Below are 19,410 nucleotides of genomic sequence, written 5' to 3'. Positions count from 1 at the left end.
AAAAAAAATTGTACCCTATCATCCATCCGAGCAACTTGAATGGATCATGACTTATTACCAAATGAGTACGTTATATTTTCGTAATGGTAAAAATATTCCAGAAACCAAGATTTCACTGAATGTCCTAGAGAGCATCTGGTCCGTCTGATGCTAAAGGTATAGAATATAGATATGTCGTGGGCCTACCGATTCAAATTCAAAAGGCGTCTTCCACATTCCTCCGCTTCTTTCCCTTACTGTAACCGTTACTAATTTTCTCGGATCCCCTCAAAGACTGCGATCGCTGCACCTATCTTCGCCCTCCAAAAACCCCAGCCTTAGATCTTTCTCTCTCTCTATATATATATATCTATCTGTCTCGTTCTCTGGTCAAGAATCAGCAGTAGAAGCAGTGAAGGAAGGGGGGGAGAATGGAGGAGCCGTGCCGTGTTTCTTTTCGAGATGGTCGTTTAGCATCAAGAAAGGCAGAAGAAGCTGGTTCGCCGCTTCTTTTCTAACTTGGCATCTTTCTTTGTTCTTCTTGCCCTTTTTTTTTTGGGTTTATTTTGATGTTTTTCTTCTCATTGTTGTCCAAAGATTTCGTTAGGATAGGCTTTTGGGGTAGTTTGCTTTCGTTTCCTTGTTTCTTTGCCAAAAAAAGGTTCTTTTTTGATGGAATCTTGAACTCAGTTCTCTTGGGTTTGGATAAAATTTTTATCTTTCCGCATTTTTGGGCTCAAATGCCCTTTTCTTGGCTTTGTCTTGATCTTTGCCATGGGGTTTGGCTTGTGAATGGAATCATTCTTTGCCGAACGTTTGCTCTTTGGCATTTTCCAAGTTCTTTCCGAATGGATTTTCTTCTACAAAATCTTGTGTTCTCCCTTTAGTACTTCTTTTTCTAGAATATTGGCAGGAGATTCTGGGTTTTTGGAGCCTCCAATATGACTAACTGATACTTATTCTTCTTCTGGCAGCCTGCAGACGATTCCAAGCCGCCAGGTGGCTCGATACCATGGCAGGACCTCTTGGATTGTCGCCAGAACCCTCGGAGAAAGAATTTGTCTCTTGCCTGAGGAGTGGTCTCATACTATGCAACACCATCAACAAGATCCAGCCCGGTGCTGTTCAAAAGGTAATATGTTATACTCCTTCATTCGGCCTCTTTCTTTTCTTGCTTGTGCTTACCAGTTCTCTTTTTTCGTGAAATCTAACTGGATTTGGTTTGGCATTACATCAAGGTGGTCGCTAATCCATCGATTGGCACTGCATGGGATATCCAACCTTTACCTGCTTATCAGTACTTTGAAAACGTGCGCAACTTCCTGGTTGCCGTGGAGCAACTGAAGCTGCCAAGCTTCGAGGCATCAGATCTTGAAAGGGTTAGAATCCAAAACCAAGACTACTTCTTGAGTTGCTTTCTACTATATCTTCCTCCGTTGCCCCACAATGTTTTTCTTGCTGCAGGATACTTTGGAGGCTGGATCAGCAGCGAAGATTGTTGACTGTGTTCTTGCCATAAAATCATATCATGAATCGAAGCAGTGTAATGGAGGGAATGGGCCTTGGAAGCTTGCTAAGTCCCCAGTTGTTCCACAATCTGCTGGCAGGATGCAGTCACCCACCATCTCATTGAGCTCAGTCTCTTGTAGACGTTTAGACATGTCAACCACCTCTGAGAAACAAAAATCCATGCAGAACGAGAATCAAAAGAGTGAAGGTTTGTTATTCTTGAAGATTGATATTCATTGATTTGAATATTTCATTATCAATATGACACTAGGCAGATCCCTCTGAGTGACTTTTCTGTCTTTCATCTACCATTTGCTTTATGTTTGGACCGAGGAACAGATTGCTTGGGTATGAAATCTTCAAACTCTCTTTTCTTGGACATATGAGGAGGACCGATCCTTTTAAAATAGGCAAATACAAGAAATACAACAGTGCCTCCTATGCAGGCTTAGTGCCCAAACCATGAATAGTAATAGAAGGCCTAGTTTCAAAACATATAACGCTTAACATTAGATTATAATCTTTCAATAGGATTTGTGAGGACCCATGTGAGTGTTTGTTTAATCTCATATTGGTTAAGCATTGTGTGGATCTTGGATGCTTCTACAGGGCCAAGGAACCCTAATAATACCTCCTAGCTAGCTTTTTTGGATGAGGTTCTGGATTGTTACGAGTAGTATCAGAGCAAACCCAACCCATAGCCCATGTGAGATTTGGGAAAATTGCAGCACTTGCCCTTTTAGGGCTAACCACGGGCCGATCATGGGGTTTATGATTGGATTTGACTGAATTTCGACCCTTAGCAAAACTAGGACACTGGGCTTAAACGAGGGGAGTATGTGAGGACTCATGTGAGTGTGTGCTTAGTCTCATATTGGTTATGCATTGGGTAAATCTTGGGGATTTATATAGGGCCAAAAAATGTAAATAATACCTTATGGCTAGCTATTTTGTGTGAGATCTTAGTTGTTGCAAGATGTCTAAAACCTTTACATTATACATCATTCTTATTATGGCTGATTTAATGGAACTTTGCATAGTATGTGAGGTTTGATACTGCAGGCTTTGTGATGGATTGAGATGTACATAGCTGTATTCATGAAGATCCTAGGTAGTGCTATGTTTTTTTCTTGCTTGATTTGATATTTCTTCCATGTGGTTCTTCAGATGCAATGGATTCGCTCATGCGAGTGCTATTTGATTATATGTTTAATTCAAAGGAGAGCATCGACGAAAACCTTTTAAAATCATGGAATCAGGGAGGAAAGGTAATACTTCTTGCTAAGGATATCATCTAGTCTAGTTGCATCTAGAAAATTCATTACATATTAACATATTTTATTTGGATTTGCTTGCAGGATCCAATCAAGCTATTCAGTAAAATCATGTCAAGCTGTCTGAAAGAGCAACAGGTACATATAGATAATGCTAAATATATCATTCCATTTTACATAACAGATTTTTTTAAAAAAATCAAATGAAATGAAACATTTAGTGTTGCCAAATCAGAGGAGTTAGATTTGCTGGAAAAAAATCTGATAGAAATGAGCAATGTCCTAGTCCGTTATCTTAATATTAGCTTTACATGTAACAATGTCAATGAAATCTCCATGGTTTGCAATGTCCTAGTCTGTTATCTTTTGTTATGACATTGTGGAAAGGTCAGGACAAAGCTTTCCTTCATCATCCTAGCATCCGAAGTGTGATGCCTTTATTTTTTAAAATTTTTATTTTTAATGAGAGAGATGCAAAGATGGAGTTAGTACAAATTATGTAGGGTGCAACATATAAAAATGTATTTAGGGTTAACAGGTTATGATGTTATACTTGTTCATTGCTTTGTACATGTTATGTGGCGTATGTTGATGATAGAAAATTTTGAGCTATCATTTTTGTGGAAAAATATGGAACCCAGTTGGTTGGAGGCCATTAACTATTGGTTCGACATGATATGTTGTCAAAATTAACTAATTAAACATTCTTTTGGATCTTGTTTTTCCGCATTAATGGGAAAATGAAATTCTACTTTACAAAGTATAATTAATAGAGTTCACCTTAAAATACTGCTAGCTCATTTTTTAGTTTGTATAATGGGTACCTTGAGAGTATTCAAAATAATCAAAACACTCATCTCTTTCCCAGTTTGCAGCTAACACTATAAAGGAAAATGTGGTTTAATATGTGGATTCCCATGATAATGCTTAGACTTTCAGGCCTATCATGGATATAAATATGCACGATGAGGAGCCTAATACTTGCTTCGTGTGACAATGAAGTATTCCAGTCCACCCTATCTCATTTCATTGGATGAATTAACCATAAACTAGCAAAATGAGACCAAAGGTACAGTAAACTGCTCAATTCATCTAACCAAGCTTTTTTCCTTTTTTTGAGTAGTAGGATGGGTGGAGGATTGGATGAAGCCTAGGTCTTTTGAATCAACATTCAAGAAAAGAGACTTTACCAACTCAGCCAATTGGCTCCCTCTATGAAAATGTTATATCTCATACGCATGCTAGGCCTATTTAAAAACCAAGCCAAGAGGGGGGCTTAGCTTGACCAGAACCAATAGGCTAAAATAGACTGATACGCACTTTGCTCGTAACTTTCTTCATGACTTTCACGTGAAAATTTTGTTATACATGGTCATGAAGTTTTGTTATTCATGAAGATGTTTTACATAATGGACTTGCTTTCTCCCAAATCCATCTTGAATTAATGCTTTCTTCTTGCTAATCTTGTTATCTTGATGGATGTACATGTGGAAGACTTTAGTTGCACATTTATGATCTAAACTTTCTTGAATAGTGCTACAGAAGCGCAAAGATACATACATATATTGATGTGGAGTATCTAGAATGATCTAGTTATGTATATACATATGTATAATTGGGACTTTAACATTGTCATAGCCAAATAAGAAATGATCTTAAAAAACTTTCTATTTAAATGAGGTTCTTAATTTAGGGATAATTGAAGACTATGTTGAACATGAAGAAGAAGCTAACTAATAAGAATTCTTCAATAAAAATGTTTCTATTGCCAAAATTTTCCATTTTAACATAATACATGTTTATTTCTTATTCATGACCTCAACTTTTGTTAATGTTTCTATGGTTCGAACATATGTAAACTGGCTTTCACTTTCTATTTTTGAGGCCATACTAGATACACATTATTGGAATTGTATATGGTAGTTTTGTGCAATTTATTTTATTGTAACTATTTATACTTTTTTTATCCTTGCCATATAATTGGAAATTCTAATCCAAAGTCTCCTAAATGCAATTCTAAATATAGTTGAAATCAATTCTTCAAGACCTCTTGTTGGAAGGGACTGTGGCGATCAATGGTCCAATAACAACTCAAGATCACAAGGTACATTTATCAATTTCCTTCAATGGACCTTCCATTTTGGCATAGCTGCATGCAGGTCGTGTCATTCAATGCGAAATAATTTTGGATTTGGGCGGTCATATAGGCTTAATCATTTATAGAAATTGCATATACAGGATGAAACTCTTTTTAGGAGTACTTCAACAATAAAAGTATTTCTTAAAAATAGATAAGCTGCTTTATATCTGGTTTGTGCTTACTTTGGTTTAGGGTTTTGAAGGGTTTGAAAACTTTGAGTTTGTTTGCTTTAAAAATGGTGGAACCATGTACCAATTTTTCTTCCCTCTAGGAAAACAATAATCTTGAGTTATTTGTAGTTGTGAACTCTTATTCTGGTTGCATATCTAGGTTGTATCAAGGCCTATCATGGGCTAAAACTATTTTACAAATCTAACTAGAATTGAAATGCTTAAAAATGTTAGGCCTTACCTAGCCCTTCTTTTATAGAAAGAGATTTGCTTATAGTCTGATTTTTGTAAGCTGAAGAAGATAGGAGAAAACATAAAGCATGCAACTAAGGTGTTGTTTGGCATCACTTCCAATTTTCTTATTTTTAGAAATATAAAAATAAAAAAAATGTTCTATTTTTTCTAATTTGTAAAACATAAACATATTTGGCATTGCTAATTATTTTTTAAAAAATAAACATATTGATGGTGATCGACATGGTGGTAGTTGTAGCGGAGATAGTGGAGATGATGATGGTGTTGGTGGCAGGTGTGATGGTGGTACAACGGAGGTGGCGATGATGGTGGTGGTGTGGTGAATGTGAGACAGTGGTAATGGTGCTGGCAATTGTAGTGACAATGGTGGCAGCGAGGGCACCAAAGATGTGGTAGAGGCAATGACTATGATGCTGGTGGTGTTGTGGAGGCAATGACGGTAGTGATAGTAACAACAACGGTAGTAGAGATGGAGGCGCTAGCGATGCGGTGGAGATGGTGACAATGGTACAGATGGTATGACAACGGTGATGGTGGGTAGTGATAGTGATAAAGGTGGTGGCGACAGCTGTGGTGGCTAAGTAAAGTAGTGGTGGTATTTGTGGGGTGGTGTTGGTGGTAGTAAATAATAACTTTTTTTATTTTTAACAATATTGAAAATAAGAATTTTTTACTTTCTTTTTTTCTAGAAATAATAAAAGAAACTTTAAAAATAGAAAATAAAAAAAGTAATATCAAACATGTTTTTATCTCAATTTCTATAATATTTTTTTAAAAATAAAAAACAAGAAATAAAAGCGATGCCAAATAGGCCCTAAATAGCCTAGGGAATATTTTCTTCTATTTGGCCATTGAAAGGAGAAAACTTGACTTCGTTAGAGCTTAATTTTGAAATAATTGATCACTTGGTGTGTGCTCATAATTTATACCTGGATGAGCAAAGGTTTAGGATTACAATTCTAGAAGAAGCATTTTCTGGCCATATTTGGTGCTGTATTTTGTTATGGCACTAATTAATACTGCAAGGGAGCATTTGCATTTTTTTATTGGCATGCATTTTGTGCACCAATTAGACCATTTTCTCATTGTAAGTGATGCAATGATAAAAAGATCAAAAATGAATACAGCAATTAGACCATTTATGGAAATACATAAATGGAGCCACTCTTGATAAATTTAAGATGAAATGATTTGTACAAATGAGAGTTTAGGGTAATTTTATCATTTATATGAAGGTTTTAGTCTTTTAGATAATGGTGTTCTACCCATTATTATTGCTGTTATAATGATTTGAGCATCCCACCATTACATTACATAATAGGGGAAAATTAGTAGCTGTTTTAATGCATTATTTAACATTATAATAGTTTCTAACAACATATAAAACAGCTATTTTTCACTTGTACCTTTCTCCATATAAAATACTATTTTCAAATTTCAAATTTTTTGCATCAAATTTGCCTCCAAAACTGATTGTACTGTCCGAAAAAAATATTTTTTATCTAATGAAAGTGGACGGAAAGATCACACTATTGTTTTCTGCTATGGCCCATTATTTTTTGTTATGATTGTGTTATAACGGTGATTATATTAATATAGATATTTTAAAAGACACTTGTTGAGGCAAATAACAGCAATTATAACCTTTATAATTATTGGTGACGGTTTCAATGTGGGCTCCACTGTAACAGAATAATGCATTATTTAATACCTTGATTTACAGATATGCACACACCGATAAAATATCCACAGCATTTAGAATATGGCATTTGAAAGACCCTGAATACTTGTATTAGGGCATCTTCTGTAATTGATCTACAAAGATCTGATTGTGAGGTTTGATCGACATCTCTCCTAACTCTTGTGTTACAAATTAATTTGGTCATGTTAAGAGATGCGCTCAAGAGCCAGAAACATGCTGTTTGCATGAGCAATGAATATTTAAGGGCTGTGGCAGTCTTGCTAGGACTATGACGCATATTTGTGTTGAAAAGTAAAAAACAAGCGAAGCAAAAATATAACATAGATGGGAATTGTAATAAGAAGCTTGTTTACAATTGAAGTGTTCCTCCAGTGATAGATGGTGTATAAAGAAAACGAATGTTGACTTTTAGTTGTTGGGCAAGTTTTTCTTTTTAGAGTTATATTTAAATATAGATTAGATCTCCTTATAATCAATGTATGATATGTTGTGCTTAAGTGAAGCAACTAATTTATGTATGATAGCTGACATGTGAGATAGAAATTAGACATAGATCACATAATCATATGGACTGGGGAAATCAGCTATGGTAAACGATGTTGATTTTAAAGAAAGATTGAGAAGATAGATTATGCAGCAAGAGACAATACTCAGAAAGAGAAAATGGATTATGCAGCAAGAGGACCATGCTCAACAATCAAATGGTCTTTATGATCAGTTCAATTCACTTTTAGCAAAACGCAGTGGTGGAACTAGGATTTTCCCTTAGGGAGGATGAATGTTAACCACAAGACAGAAGAATCACTAAAGGTATGAAGGAAGAAATTTTACGAGGCAGAAGGACCCATGGTGAAATCTACTAAAGCTTAGGGAGAGAAAAAACAATTGAATATTTATGCTCCAACAAAAAGAGAATACTTTAAAAGAATAGCAACTCCTTTGCATAAGGATAGGTTTGAAAAATAACTAAAGGTATGAAGAGCTTTAATAAATGTTTGGTTGTTTGATACATTATTATCATATTGATCTTGCAAATGGAAATCCTGATCATGGAAAAACTATAGCTGCAGTGGTATAGGAATAAAGTCAGTATCCAAACTTGAAATAAGTGTCATTATGTAAAACTTCTTTGCCACACTCTAACTTTTGGGGATCTATTCCTCTTTATGTCAAAAAAATGAGCCATATGTTGCTTTCTTGATTATGCAACTTATGAAATTGGAGTCATGAGTACTCTATTTATGTTGAAAGAATATAAATGAGAAGCATCAGCTTTTATAACACTTTGGTCTTATTACAGAATATAATTCACTCTTATTGAAGTATAACTCTAGCGAAGTCTGGATAGGGATATAGTTTGAATTGTATCATTACATTGTTCAAAGATATTAAACAAGCTTCATGACAATTTATTGAACTTCATGCACAATTCATCATGATATAATTTATGGACATGATAAACTGCTATCTATGAAAAATAGTTAGCTCTTTGAGACTACAATTTGGAAGAGTGGAACAATGGGTGGAGGTTGTTGTCCCTAGCGGACGATATAGGCCATTTTAGTTAATACTTGCAAATACTATTAGAATCTCATTAAATATTACACATGAACACATGCACATACTCTATTCCCACAAAACATATTTATTTCATTAATATATTAAATACCACATATGACATCTCGATTTCATTTCAATGGTAAACCATGATAACCATAAGCCACTTAAGATGTCAACAATGGGATTTGGATGATATTTGCTTGTTTAAAAGCATGAGAGGAATTTTCATAAGGCGACAATGTGATCTATATGATTCTTTTTTGTTCTTCCATGTAAAATTGTTGCAAAAGTTGATCTGTTAACAAAGTTGATGTTATGCTCCTCACAAATTTGTATTTGTAGTTGCTTGTTTATTCAGTAGATGATTATTAATTTTTTTGCAGCATTGTAAATTGTGCTTGGGGAAAGGTGATTGCTATCATTGGAATCGCTTGGAAGCACAAGAAAGCAAACTAAAGGTAAGCTACTTGAGTACCTATGAATATTCTAGGTGGAAGTTATCAGTATTTATGATACTTTTCCAAATGTATTCTAAAAAGACAAATGACAGTTATTGTAATTTAAGCACTTGTTGGAATCACTTGTCTACCACATAATTTGAGCACCTATTGTATCAATATGTATTTTTCCCCTGCAGTGACAAAATGAAAGAAGAAATGTTCTAAGCTTATTTTGCTATAATTTGAGTGCCCGCAACAGTTTTCCATGTGATGGACATATTAAATTATGCCATTAGTTAATCCTATATGGCATATATTGTAAATTTCCTTTTGGCCCATCTTCTTTTATAGAAGCCCTATAGTTACCTTTAGCTTTGAGTCAGTTTGGACAATTTGACTCCAGATTGGCTTTACCCTGCCTGTTAATAGTATCGTCAACTTTAAAAGGACAATATTAGAGAACATTCCAAAGATGGGGTCTTTAAGGCCCAATGTTATGTACTCAGTACATATTCATATTATTCTTGAAGATGGACTTCTTTGATCTTTCTTTCTTGTATTCCTCGCTTGGTAGCTATCTGAATTTTCTGGTCTGAATGGGCTGTCTAAACAATTTTCAATCTCTTGGGGTCTAGTTTCTGTTTTGTATCTAATATACTAGTCTCTTAGTTAGGATGACTTTGATAAAGATCATCAAGAAAGGTATACGTGAATTAGCTTCTTGCAATAAGGGAATTTAGTATGATATTGCAATTGAATACCACTTTGTGTGGATAATAGCTTTTTGATAATTCTTATCATGACCTATGGATTGCAAATCACATTAGGTCATGTTAGTATTCCTTTATGCTAGCTAGATGTTTCAATTCATAAGTTCCATGATTTTTATATTATTGTCAAATAGATATTTAATTGACATTTTCATCTCTTTCCAAATAAATCATCTATACTAGCATATTAGTCCTTCATTGCATGGTTGGCAACTTGGTATCCCATGTCCATGTGTTGTTCCATAGAAATAATTTTCGGCACATGCAAGATTGGACATTTGAAAATAATCTTTTTATCTCCATTTCCATGACACATATTCTTTTAAAAAGGCTCGTAGTAGCACTTTGTAACTCCATTGCTATGCAATATTGTTCTTTAGGATTTCGTGTAACAAGCTTAGCTGGTGAGAATATGTGCTGCTCATTGGACTAGATTAAGTGATCAGTTGTAGTCATACTTGATGCAGGAATGCCAACTGCCCCCTTATGCGGTGGGAGTTGAAAATCATGATGAGTGAGATCTTGTTTTTAGTTGCCCATTATTTGAACTCAGATGGCTAGTTGCCATGAGGCTTGTTATCATTAGCTTTTAGAATTGCTTTACATGGAGAGTCTCATAGATGCTCTTATTATAGGAAAGTGACTCTTTTGACCTTCAATTAATGCCTTGCTTCCAAAAGATTTTGGGTATATATTCAAGACCACTTAGCAACAAAGTTCATCAATATCCAAGATGAGTTTACCTTTTCTTGAGATTCTTTTTTTTTGTAAGGGGGGTTGGGTTCTTACTAGAATGAAGATACTTTTGATATGCGTAAGACCTTTGACTAGAGATGTAAATTGAATTCCAATAATTAGATGTACTTTCCTCCTGGGATCCATGGTAAAAATGAAGCATTGATCATTCTCAATGCACCAAATGCCACTTTTAGGTAGATGTGCTATATATCACAATAACTGAAATGAATTATATAAATAGGTGTGGCATTTTTAAGCTATCATTTAGTTTGGAAGCTTGTTAAAGCAATTTTCTATCTTTCAAAATAGACCAAGGAGAGGATTTTATTGGTTCAGAAATTGCAATTGAAAATCATATTCATCATACTATCTCCATTCTTTGTCAAAAAAGTAAAGTAAGGGAAAAATGTAGGGGAAGAGGGACCTGAATTATATTTGGTCAAAAGGGGACATGTTCCTCATATGTACATTTCTTATGTCTCTTGATAACATATAAGAGATGAAAGAACAAAGAAAAATCTGTTAAACCATGAATAATTGATCAATCGATGTATGTATACAAAATTAAGTATATATAAACTTTCAGTTTTGAGCTAGTCCTAACTTGGGCTAGGAGTGGTCTATATCTAGCCAACAATGCCTTGATATTATACTTAGCTTATGCGGGACAGAGTTTTTTGAACCTAGACCCAATCCAAGCAAGGATGACCACCAATGCCCTAGGTTCTTGACCAATTAGAGTACCTTTAGGCAAGGTTTTAAATCCTGTGGCATGAAGGTGTCCTGGTTTCTCCATGGAACTGGATGCCTCGTTGTCCCGCCTTGTCTTGACAGCAGTCTCGATCATGCATCCCGATAAATATTGTCTCTCTCTCCCCTTCTTTCTTTCCTTTCTTTCTTTCTTTCTTTCTCTTCTACTTTCCTTTCTTTCCTTTCCTTTTACTTTCCTCTTATCCCCTTCTTTATTTCTTTTTTCCTTTTTCTTCTTCTTTCTCTTTTCATTGTTCCTTCTTTCCTTTCTTTCTTTTTCTTCTCCCTTCCTTTCTTTCTTTTCTTTTTCTTCTTCTTATTTTCTTTTCACTTTTTCTTATTCTTCATGTTTCCTTCCTTTTTTTCTTTCCTCTTTCTTCTTCTCTCCCCGCATGGATGGGTTTCGGAGTCCTACCCTCATCCCGGTCTTGTTTTCTCATAGGAATAGGACGGGATTGCCTGGATGCCCCCCTTTCTGCCGGGACTTAAAACATTGCCTTCAAGTGATTCCAAAAATGTTTGCTCTATGGTCTCCTACTATGTAGTCCGGGTTTATTTTTAGAGTTTTGGTAGCATGAAACAAGAAAATAAATTGTTCGGGTAGGAAAAGTACCCATTAATGAGGTATGTTCACTGGGCAATTGCAGAAAGATTTTTTGGTGATAAAATGTTGCATTTCAAGAAGAGTTGATAGTATACATGAAGTTCCTGGTCAGCGAGCTAAGGTTATTATTTACAATTTCCTTGTTTTCCCGTAAAAGCTAGGAGGTCCTTTTACATGTAGTATTAATGTGTATGTGAGCTGCGACTCAACTTCATTTATATATGTCCAACATGCATGAGAAACATGGTTCATATAAGTTATATATATAGGACCGTCTTCATTCATCATAAAATCATATATCTATTGTACAGACTTCCAAATAGATAGGTTATCAAGCAAATGTGATATTTCATTAGGATATAGTAAGAGGACTTCTTTTTTTAGGTTGACAAATGCTAAGGTGTAAAGCTCTCCACTTGAACAACTTGTTCCTCCTCTCAATTCTTTCATTTCTTTCCCAGTTATGCTATATAGCTAGCTTAAGTAAGGTATACATCTGAATATGTTTGTTCATCACAGCATAAGAACAGGATATATTGATGAACAAACAAATTCGCCACTCTGATATTGTTCTTTAAGGTTCTAATTCCAGTTTCCCGATTGTTTGCTTACTTTCATCAGTCAGCATCATTCTTTCATTTGCTTTACTGAATATTAGATGGAATGATACTGAAGCCTTCACTGATTTTGCAGGAACTCAGGGCTTTGCTACTAAACACCAGGGTTGAATTCAGAACTCTGCAGACCCAATTACAAAACGATTTTGCACAACTAGGTAAGTGACGCACATTTTGACATTGAACTGGTTCCAGTTTTTAAAACATATGAAAGCATGGAATACTGAATTTCAATGCATCTAAGAGACATCAATGTTCGCAGTTTTGGCGAGTTTCCTAAAGTTTGCATTCCACAGACCATGCCTAACCATTAGGTTGTGTTGTTTTTTCCTTCTTCCTCTAGGTAGTTACCTCTTAACTCACTCTAATCCTAGAGTAAAATTCCATGCTACAGGGGGAATAGTTTACTTTGGCTTAAATGGAAAAAATAGCTTTATCAACCTTTTAAAATATCCACTTTGCCCTTGGAATAAAATGGCTATTTTTCTAGCATTTGGTGTGTTAAAATGGAATAAATGGGTTATAGGGGTTTTATTCCTCTTTAAACCCCCTCTAAGCCTAAAGGCCCTGAACCAAATGAAACCTGGGAGAAGCAATTTCGAATGAATTTGGCGATGTTTGTCCATATAATCTAAATCTGTTTCAGTTTGTTTGGGCTAAAGATTCAAAAGTTTTCTTTACTTTGGTTTAGGAGTCCAGATTCAAGGGCTATCTGTGGCTGCTCATGGGTATCATCAAGCTGTCAAAGAAAACCGGCAGCTGTATAACACACTTCAAGACTTAAGAGGTAAGTTTGCACCATGGACTGACATATTTTATGTTATGACAGTTAAGGAAGATTTCTCACTATATTTTTTTTCAGGAAATATCCGGGTATTTTGCAGGATCAGGCCGATGTTCAATGAGGAAGCAAAATGTACTATAGATTACATTGGAAATGAAGGCTCATTGATGGTTATTGATCCACTTAAAGCACAAAATACACGCAAAATATTTCAGTTTAACAAAGTTTTTGGCCCAACTGCTACACAGGGTAATCCCTTCACCATTTATAGTTAGTTATCTGAAACGTTCTGTGCATGAACATCATTTCCAATCTTAAAATTATGCAGATGAAGTATATAGGGACACCCAGGCTTTAATAAGATCTGTCATGGATGGCTATAATGTTTGCATATTTGCCTATGGTCAAACAGGATCTGGTAAAACATACACTATGGTATGTTTTTTCAATAGATTCTTTTTGTTAATGCTCATATTACATGATTCTTGAAAATTCTGATTTCATTGGACTTCCTATTCTTGCCAATATTTTTTGCATTTCAGTGTGGCCCATCAAACGGATCAAGTAAAGACATAGGAATCAACTATATGGCTCTGAATGATCTATTTCAATTATCAAGTATCAGGAAGGATGTAAAATATGATATTCGAGTTCAGATGGTTGAAATTTATAATGAGCAAGTCCGCGACCTTCTAGCAGAAGATGCATCAAACACAAAATATCCTTTTATGCTGGATTTTTTGTTAGTTTTGTTTTTTCTTGTTTAAGAAATGTAAAAGTGGTTCTCTTACAGGCTTGTTGATTCTTAACCAGAAGAGTACATTAGAAATTAGGAGTTGTTCAAGCAATGTTTGGCTGAGCCTTCCAGATGCCACCATGCACCTTGTGCAGTCTACTGCTGATGTTCTTAATCTTATGAAACTGGGTGAGAAGAATCGTGCATTTGGCTCGACAGCAATGAACCACAGAAGCAGCCGCTCTCATAGGTTGCTAAATTTATATCTCCTGGCAGCTACTAGCCTTATGGTCTGTTGGATTTCTCCTTGTAGTGACCATAACAAATTTTGTGTGCAGTGTGTTGACAGTGCACGTGCACGGTAAAGACATGTCAGGCAGTGCTATTCATAGTTGCCTGCATTTGGTGGACCTTGCTGGCAGTGAAAGGGTGGATAAATCTGAAGCTACGGGAGACAGACTGAAGGAGGCACAACATATCAACAAATCTCTTTCCTGTTTGGGAGATGTCATAACAGCTTTAGCTCAGAAGAATTCTCACATTCCATATAGAAATAGCAAGCTCACACAGTTGCTACAAAACTCACTAGGTTCTAGTTCACCTCTTTTTCTTTTTGCTTTTTTCTATTAAGCTGTGCGGGGTTTTAAAATGGATGAGAAGTGCTTCTTATTTGTTTTGTTGAAATGTTCATTGTAGGTGGAAATGCGAAGATGTTAATGTTTGCTCATGTGAGCCCAGAAGCTGATTCTTATGGGGAAACAATCAGTACATTGAAATTTGCTCAAAGGGCATCCACTGTTGAACTGGGTGCTGCTCATTTGAACAAAGAAAGCAGTGAGATCAGGGAACTCAAGGAACAGGTACAGTTGAATAAAGTTTTTTGTTCTATATAATATCTCGCTAATTTGTTCATTGCAAGTATATACGGTCTTCCATGTATAAATGACACAGAAGTACTACAGTGTCCTATGTTGTACTGAAGAAAACTTTGCAATTCAGTTAAGTGAGGGCCTTTTCAGATATCTGGTTGTGGTAAGTGGCAGCTTTGAGATATCTCCCACACGAGCTGAACACAAGGAGAAAGGTAGAGGTGAGGAGAGAGAGTGCTTCAGTAAGGGTCAAGATCTCACGATACTTAAGAAGACAAGGACACAGGAAATCACCTTCTAAAAGGAAGCTGGCATTTCCATTTTATAAGGATTATGTAATCCCAACAAACCCCACTTGCACTGTTGCTTACTCTTTTCGGCTCTACACTCCTTGTCTTCAGCCCCTGTGGGATATATCGCATGGATAATATGTGCAGACATATAAAGAGGTTCTTAGCTATTCATATGAAAAAGGTAATTAGGATATAAGATAATGTAATCAGTTGTTCAATATTTCCATGTGCGGCAGGTATAAAAATATGTAGGATTTTAATATGTTCACACACAGTACTGGGGACTGATTTTGCCATGAAGGGCCCGCATACTTGCCTTATCCGAAAAACTTAAATGGTGATATTTTCATATGCCCGCTGTTTGATCTGAAAGTCATGTTCTTTGGAAATTTTGCTTCTTAAAAATCTACCACTTATAGATGCTCTGGCGTTTGTGATAAGCATGCATGATAATCCTACCTGATGTGGATAATAATTATAATAGTTATATTTTTGCAGATAGATGGTCTCAAGAAGGCATTGGCAATCAAGGAAGGAGAGAAGTCTATTTCTTCACAAAAAATGAAAGAAAATAATCCAAACTTGGAGAGATTGAAACAGTTTACAGAGCGCACCCCTCCGCGTCCACGAAGGTTGAGCGTTGGGAATCCTACTGTTCTGAAGAATGGAACAGTGAACAACCCAGATGAAAGAAAGGTGCTGAAGTCCCCTATATCAAGACTTAAGCTTGCTACAGATTATGCACCAATTTATAACCATAGATTGAGCTCAGAAGGTTCCAAGGTTGAAAAGAAACAGCTAGAAGTTAAAACTGCAGCTTCACATGTAAAGCCATCATCATTTATAGAATTTAAGTATTGATTTACCGGTTACAGTGTTTGATTTGTTGCCTTTTTGGATGGCAGATTTATTCAAAATTCTCTGCAGGAGAGCCACATAAAGAGAATATTCTTTGTGCTCAAGTGGCATTTCAAGACTCTGCAGTTGCAAAAGCAAGTTTGTACAATGAGAACTGCTGCAGTATAGTTGCTACAGAGGCCTTCCACCAATGCTCTCCTGGTACTTGCAATTCAGCTTGTTGCAGTCAGCTGCCAAAGGTGGAGAGCAGATCTCGAATACATCTCCATCAGACAACCTCTGATCCAGCTGCAAAACTGGATGAGATAGTGACAACTCCGGATGAGACCAGTTTTGTTACTAAATCTCAGTCAAGGAGCTCCACTATTAATGCTAGCAGCAAAGGATCTCATATAAGGAAATCTCTACAGAGCATTGGACAATATATTAATGGCTCTGAAAGAAGGTAATATGCTGAAGCATTTTAATATTTTTTAAATGATTCTACCGGTTTGGCTGAGCAAAATGGAAGGAATTCATTTGTAAATCATATCACTTAATTTTAAGAAAAAATCATGTAATAAGTATTCACAATTTTTTCATTTTCAAATTACAGGAACATCCAGTATCAATCAAAAACACCTTCGGAATTTGCTAAAAGCAACAATTTTGATGTGAAGTCACCAATGACAGCTGATGCCAGGATACGAAGGAGGCAATCATTAACCAATGTTCGGACACTAGGTTCGGACATATCATGGAGATCTTCTCTTGGTGGGAAGTCAGTGGATTCATGTGAGTAGAAATCTAGATAGCTAAATGCTCTTACAAAGTTTGTTGATAACTGATTTATCCTCCACTCTGAGGAATTTCACCTCGCATCAAATAACATATGAGATAATAATAGAATAATATGAAGATAGAGAATGCTGTATGTTACTACTTGATACTGTGACATTATATCCAGACCTCCAAGGTCCTTTTAATCTTTTGAGGACTTGCTTGTTTTGAAATAGTATTAACGGCTCAGTTGTCCTCAGTTCCAAAAGAGTCATGCATACTTTGTCTAGCTCGTAAGACTACAAGCATTTGATCCCTTGAATGTGTCTTTTTTTGTCTTCAATTTTTACCCACTGCTAGTTTGACTTCCTCTCTTCATATTTTCTGGTATCCTTTCTCTGGCACTAATCAGGATTGCTATGTCTGGCTGGTTAAATGGCAAGGCTATGGTTTTTGCGGGACTTCTTTTTGTCTTCAATCTTCATCATTAGCTTTTTCTATCTTCCTTGTGGACATGTATGCTATGTCTGCTATAAATGTGTTGGTAGAGTGTAAGCTTGTGTGCAAACATGTGCGTGTGCATGCATGTTTTGCAAATAACATGAACCTATGTTTTCTGTTTTAAATTTTTTTGAGGACTAGGACGGATGGATTATATAGTGGTGAAGTTAATATTTGAGAAAACTCTGGATTGTTTGAGTAGTCATTTTTATAGCTAGTTATGATGCAGATATGATGGTAAATTTACAAACTTCTTGTTCTATTTCCTCTCTGCATTTGGTCCATTTGTATTGTGTACTGCTAGTATATGATGGTAAATTTATAGATTTGCAATGTTTTGTTAATAATCTATCTAGTATCTTCATGACAAGGAATTTCATATTAAAATTTATTTCATGTACCATGTCTAGAAACAACTAAAGAAAGTCTGTTGTTCTAATGGTAGGAATTCCATTTAAAGATATTTCTGTTTCATGGCAGATCCGAATGATATCCAAAGTGCAAGGACTCCACCTATCCAGTCATCTTCAAAGGCCATAAAAAGTTGGTTATGAATCTAATGCTGCAGAGAAGGAGAGGTCTTATTTTTCTTGATGCTCTTTTATATATGACTCGCAGTAGTGGTTGCTTCTTCTTGAAGCTTTTGGAGGAAGATTTTTGAAAGTCTGACTTTGTTGATTAAAGAAGCATATTGTATTCTCAGTTGCAATTTTGTCTCTGACAATCTTATTGAGAAACATCTGGGACGCCCTTTTTTTGTTAAGAATATTGTTTCCCTTACATTTTTTTCATGCAGAATAAATGATTCGGACTTGAATGTATGATGAGTTGACTTGTTCTTGGGGACTGTACCTGAAGCCACATTAACAAAATTGTAGTTTTTTAAATAGGAGCTTTCTAATAAAAATATAGCCACCAAATTTTTGCTCTTCAGAGGTACAAAATCCTTATAAGGAGATTATTTTGGTTATGTGGATTATTTGCCTCGCATGTTAAGGGGAAAAATCTTTTATAAAATCAGATGTATGCAAAGAATCTCCAATACAATTGACAACATGATTAGAGTTTTTCTGGAGCAAAATTGTGCAGATGTCATTTCTGCTACTTTAGAGTATGCTTATTTAAATTCTGACTGAATGTACCATTATACATCAAGATAGGTGTAAAATTAATTTTGTGCTCTCAATTCAAAATCTGACCTGGTTCACTGAGTGACACAGCGAAAAAAATGAGTGATTTGATCAATGAGGTTATGTTTCAAAAATCAACATGCAAGTAAAAGAAAATTAGATTGAAGAATTCTTTATTTGGTAAAAGAAATTCTCTCGAAAAGAATTTTATTAATATCTCAAAGGATATCCTTACGATGTATAATATTTATAGGATATGATATCCTAATTCTAATTTGGGCATTAAATCTGATGCAGAATCATACTCGAAATAGGACTCAGTAATAAGAATACATACTAGAATTATTCTATTACAAAACTTTGGTATTGTTCCTAATAATAAATTTATAAAAAAAATCTACCAAAAAGTTTTGAATCATGTAATATTCACCTGCGTATTTGCTGGCCCCTTTGACACTTTGGTATTGTATAGTTAGTCATAGCACCTATTTGGTTGCATCTTGTGCTGCATCGCTTAGTCTATGATCAAGCTTGTATCTGCCTAATTTTAAACTAGGAAGAACATTAGTGATCGGCCTATTTCAAACAGTTTATGACCCATAAATTGCTCTAAACTTGATTGAAGCTATGTCTAAAAGTATAACCATGAACCATTAAGATCATTTTTTACTTCTATTCTTAAGCTTTGACTTCACTGATTGGTCATATGCATGCGGTTCCATAATCAGACCATTTTTACTTCCATTCTTAAGCTTTGATTTCCCTGGTTGATTATATGTATGCCATTCCATAATAAGGGGCAAACTTGAGGCATATTAATGTTGGTTTAAAAAGCTCAGTAAGTTTATTTCAAATCAAAAAATCATTTCAAGTTTGTCCGAAAATTGGTTTCCTAGGTATGAAGATTAATTTTAGTATTGACAACTTACCCCTCATCTAATGAATGTGTTTAAATAAAAGGTTTGTTCAATA

At 35.4% G+C, this 19,410-nt stretch overlaps 1 protein-coding gene across 1 annotated transcript; it reads left to right on the top strand.

Annotated features, from left to right (window-relative positions):
* Positions 1-230: 230 nt before the first annotated feature.
* Positions 231-18,129, top strand: LOC103701726 (kinesin-like protein KIN-14A). Its single transcript, XM_017841465.3, has 20 exons — positions 231-477; positions 954-1,111; positions 1,218-1,358; positions 1,444-1,696; positions 2,656-2,756; positions 2,847-2,900; positions 4,789-4,866; positions 8,973-9,047; positions 12,585-12,666; positions 13,200-13,295; positions 13,371-13,541; positions 13,621-13,727; positions 13,835-14,010; positions 14,114-14,278; positions 14,367-14,617; positions 14,725-14,888; positions 15,689-16,015; positions 16,096-16,493; positions 16,644-16,822; positions 17,789-18,129. Exons 1-20 carry the CDS (start codon positions 411-413, stop codon positions 17,860-17,862), a joined length of 3,117 nt encoding a protein of 1,038 aa, XP_017696954.2. The 5' UTR covers positions 231-410; the 3' UTR covers positions 17,863-18,129.
* Positions 18,130-19,410: the final 1,281 nt, after the last annotated feature.

Source organism: Phoenix dactylifera, chromosome 13 (assembly GCF_009389715.1).
Source record: "Phoenix dactylifera cultivar Barhee BC4 chromosome 13, palm_55x_up_171113_PBpolish2nd_filt_p, whole genome shotgun sequence".
NCBI classification, from domain to species: Eukaryota; Viridiplantae; Streptophyta; class Magnoliopsida; order Arecales; family Arecaceae; genus Phoenix; species Phoenix dactylifera.
Note: the sequence above shows the minus strand (reverse complement) of the source record. Positions and strands in the feature narration are given on the sequence as shown.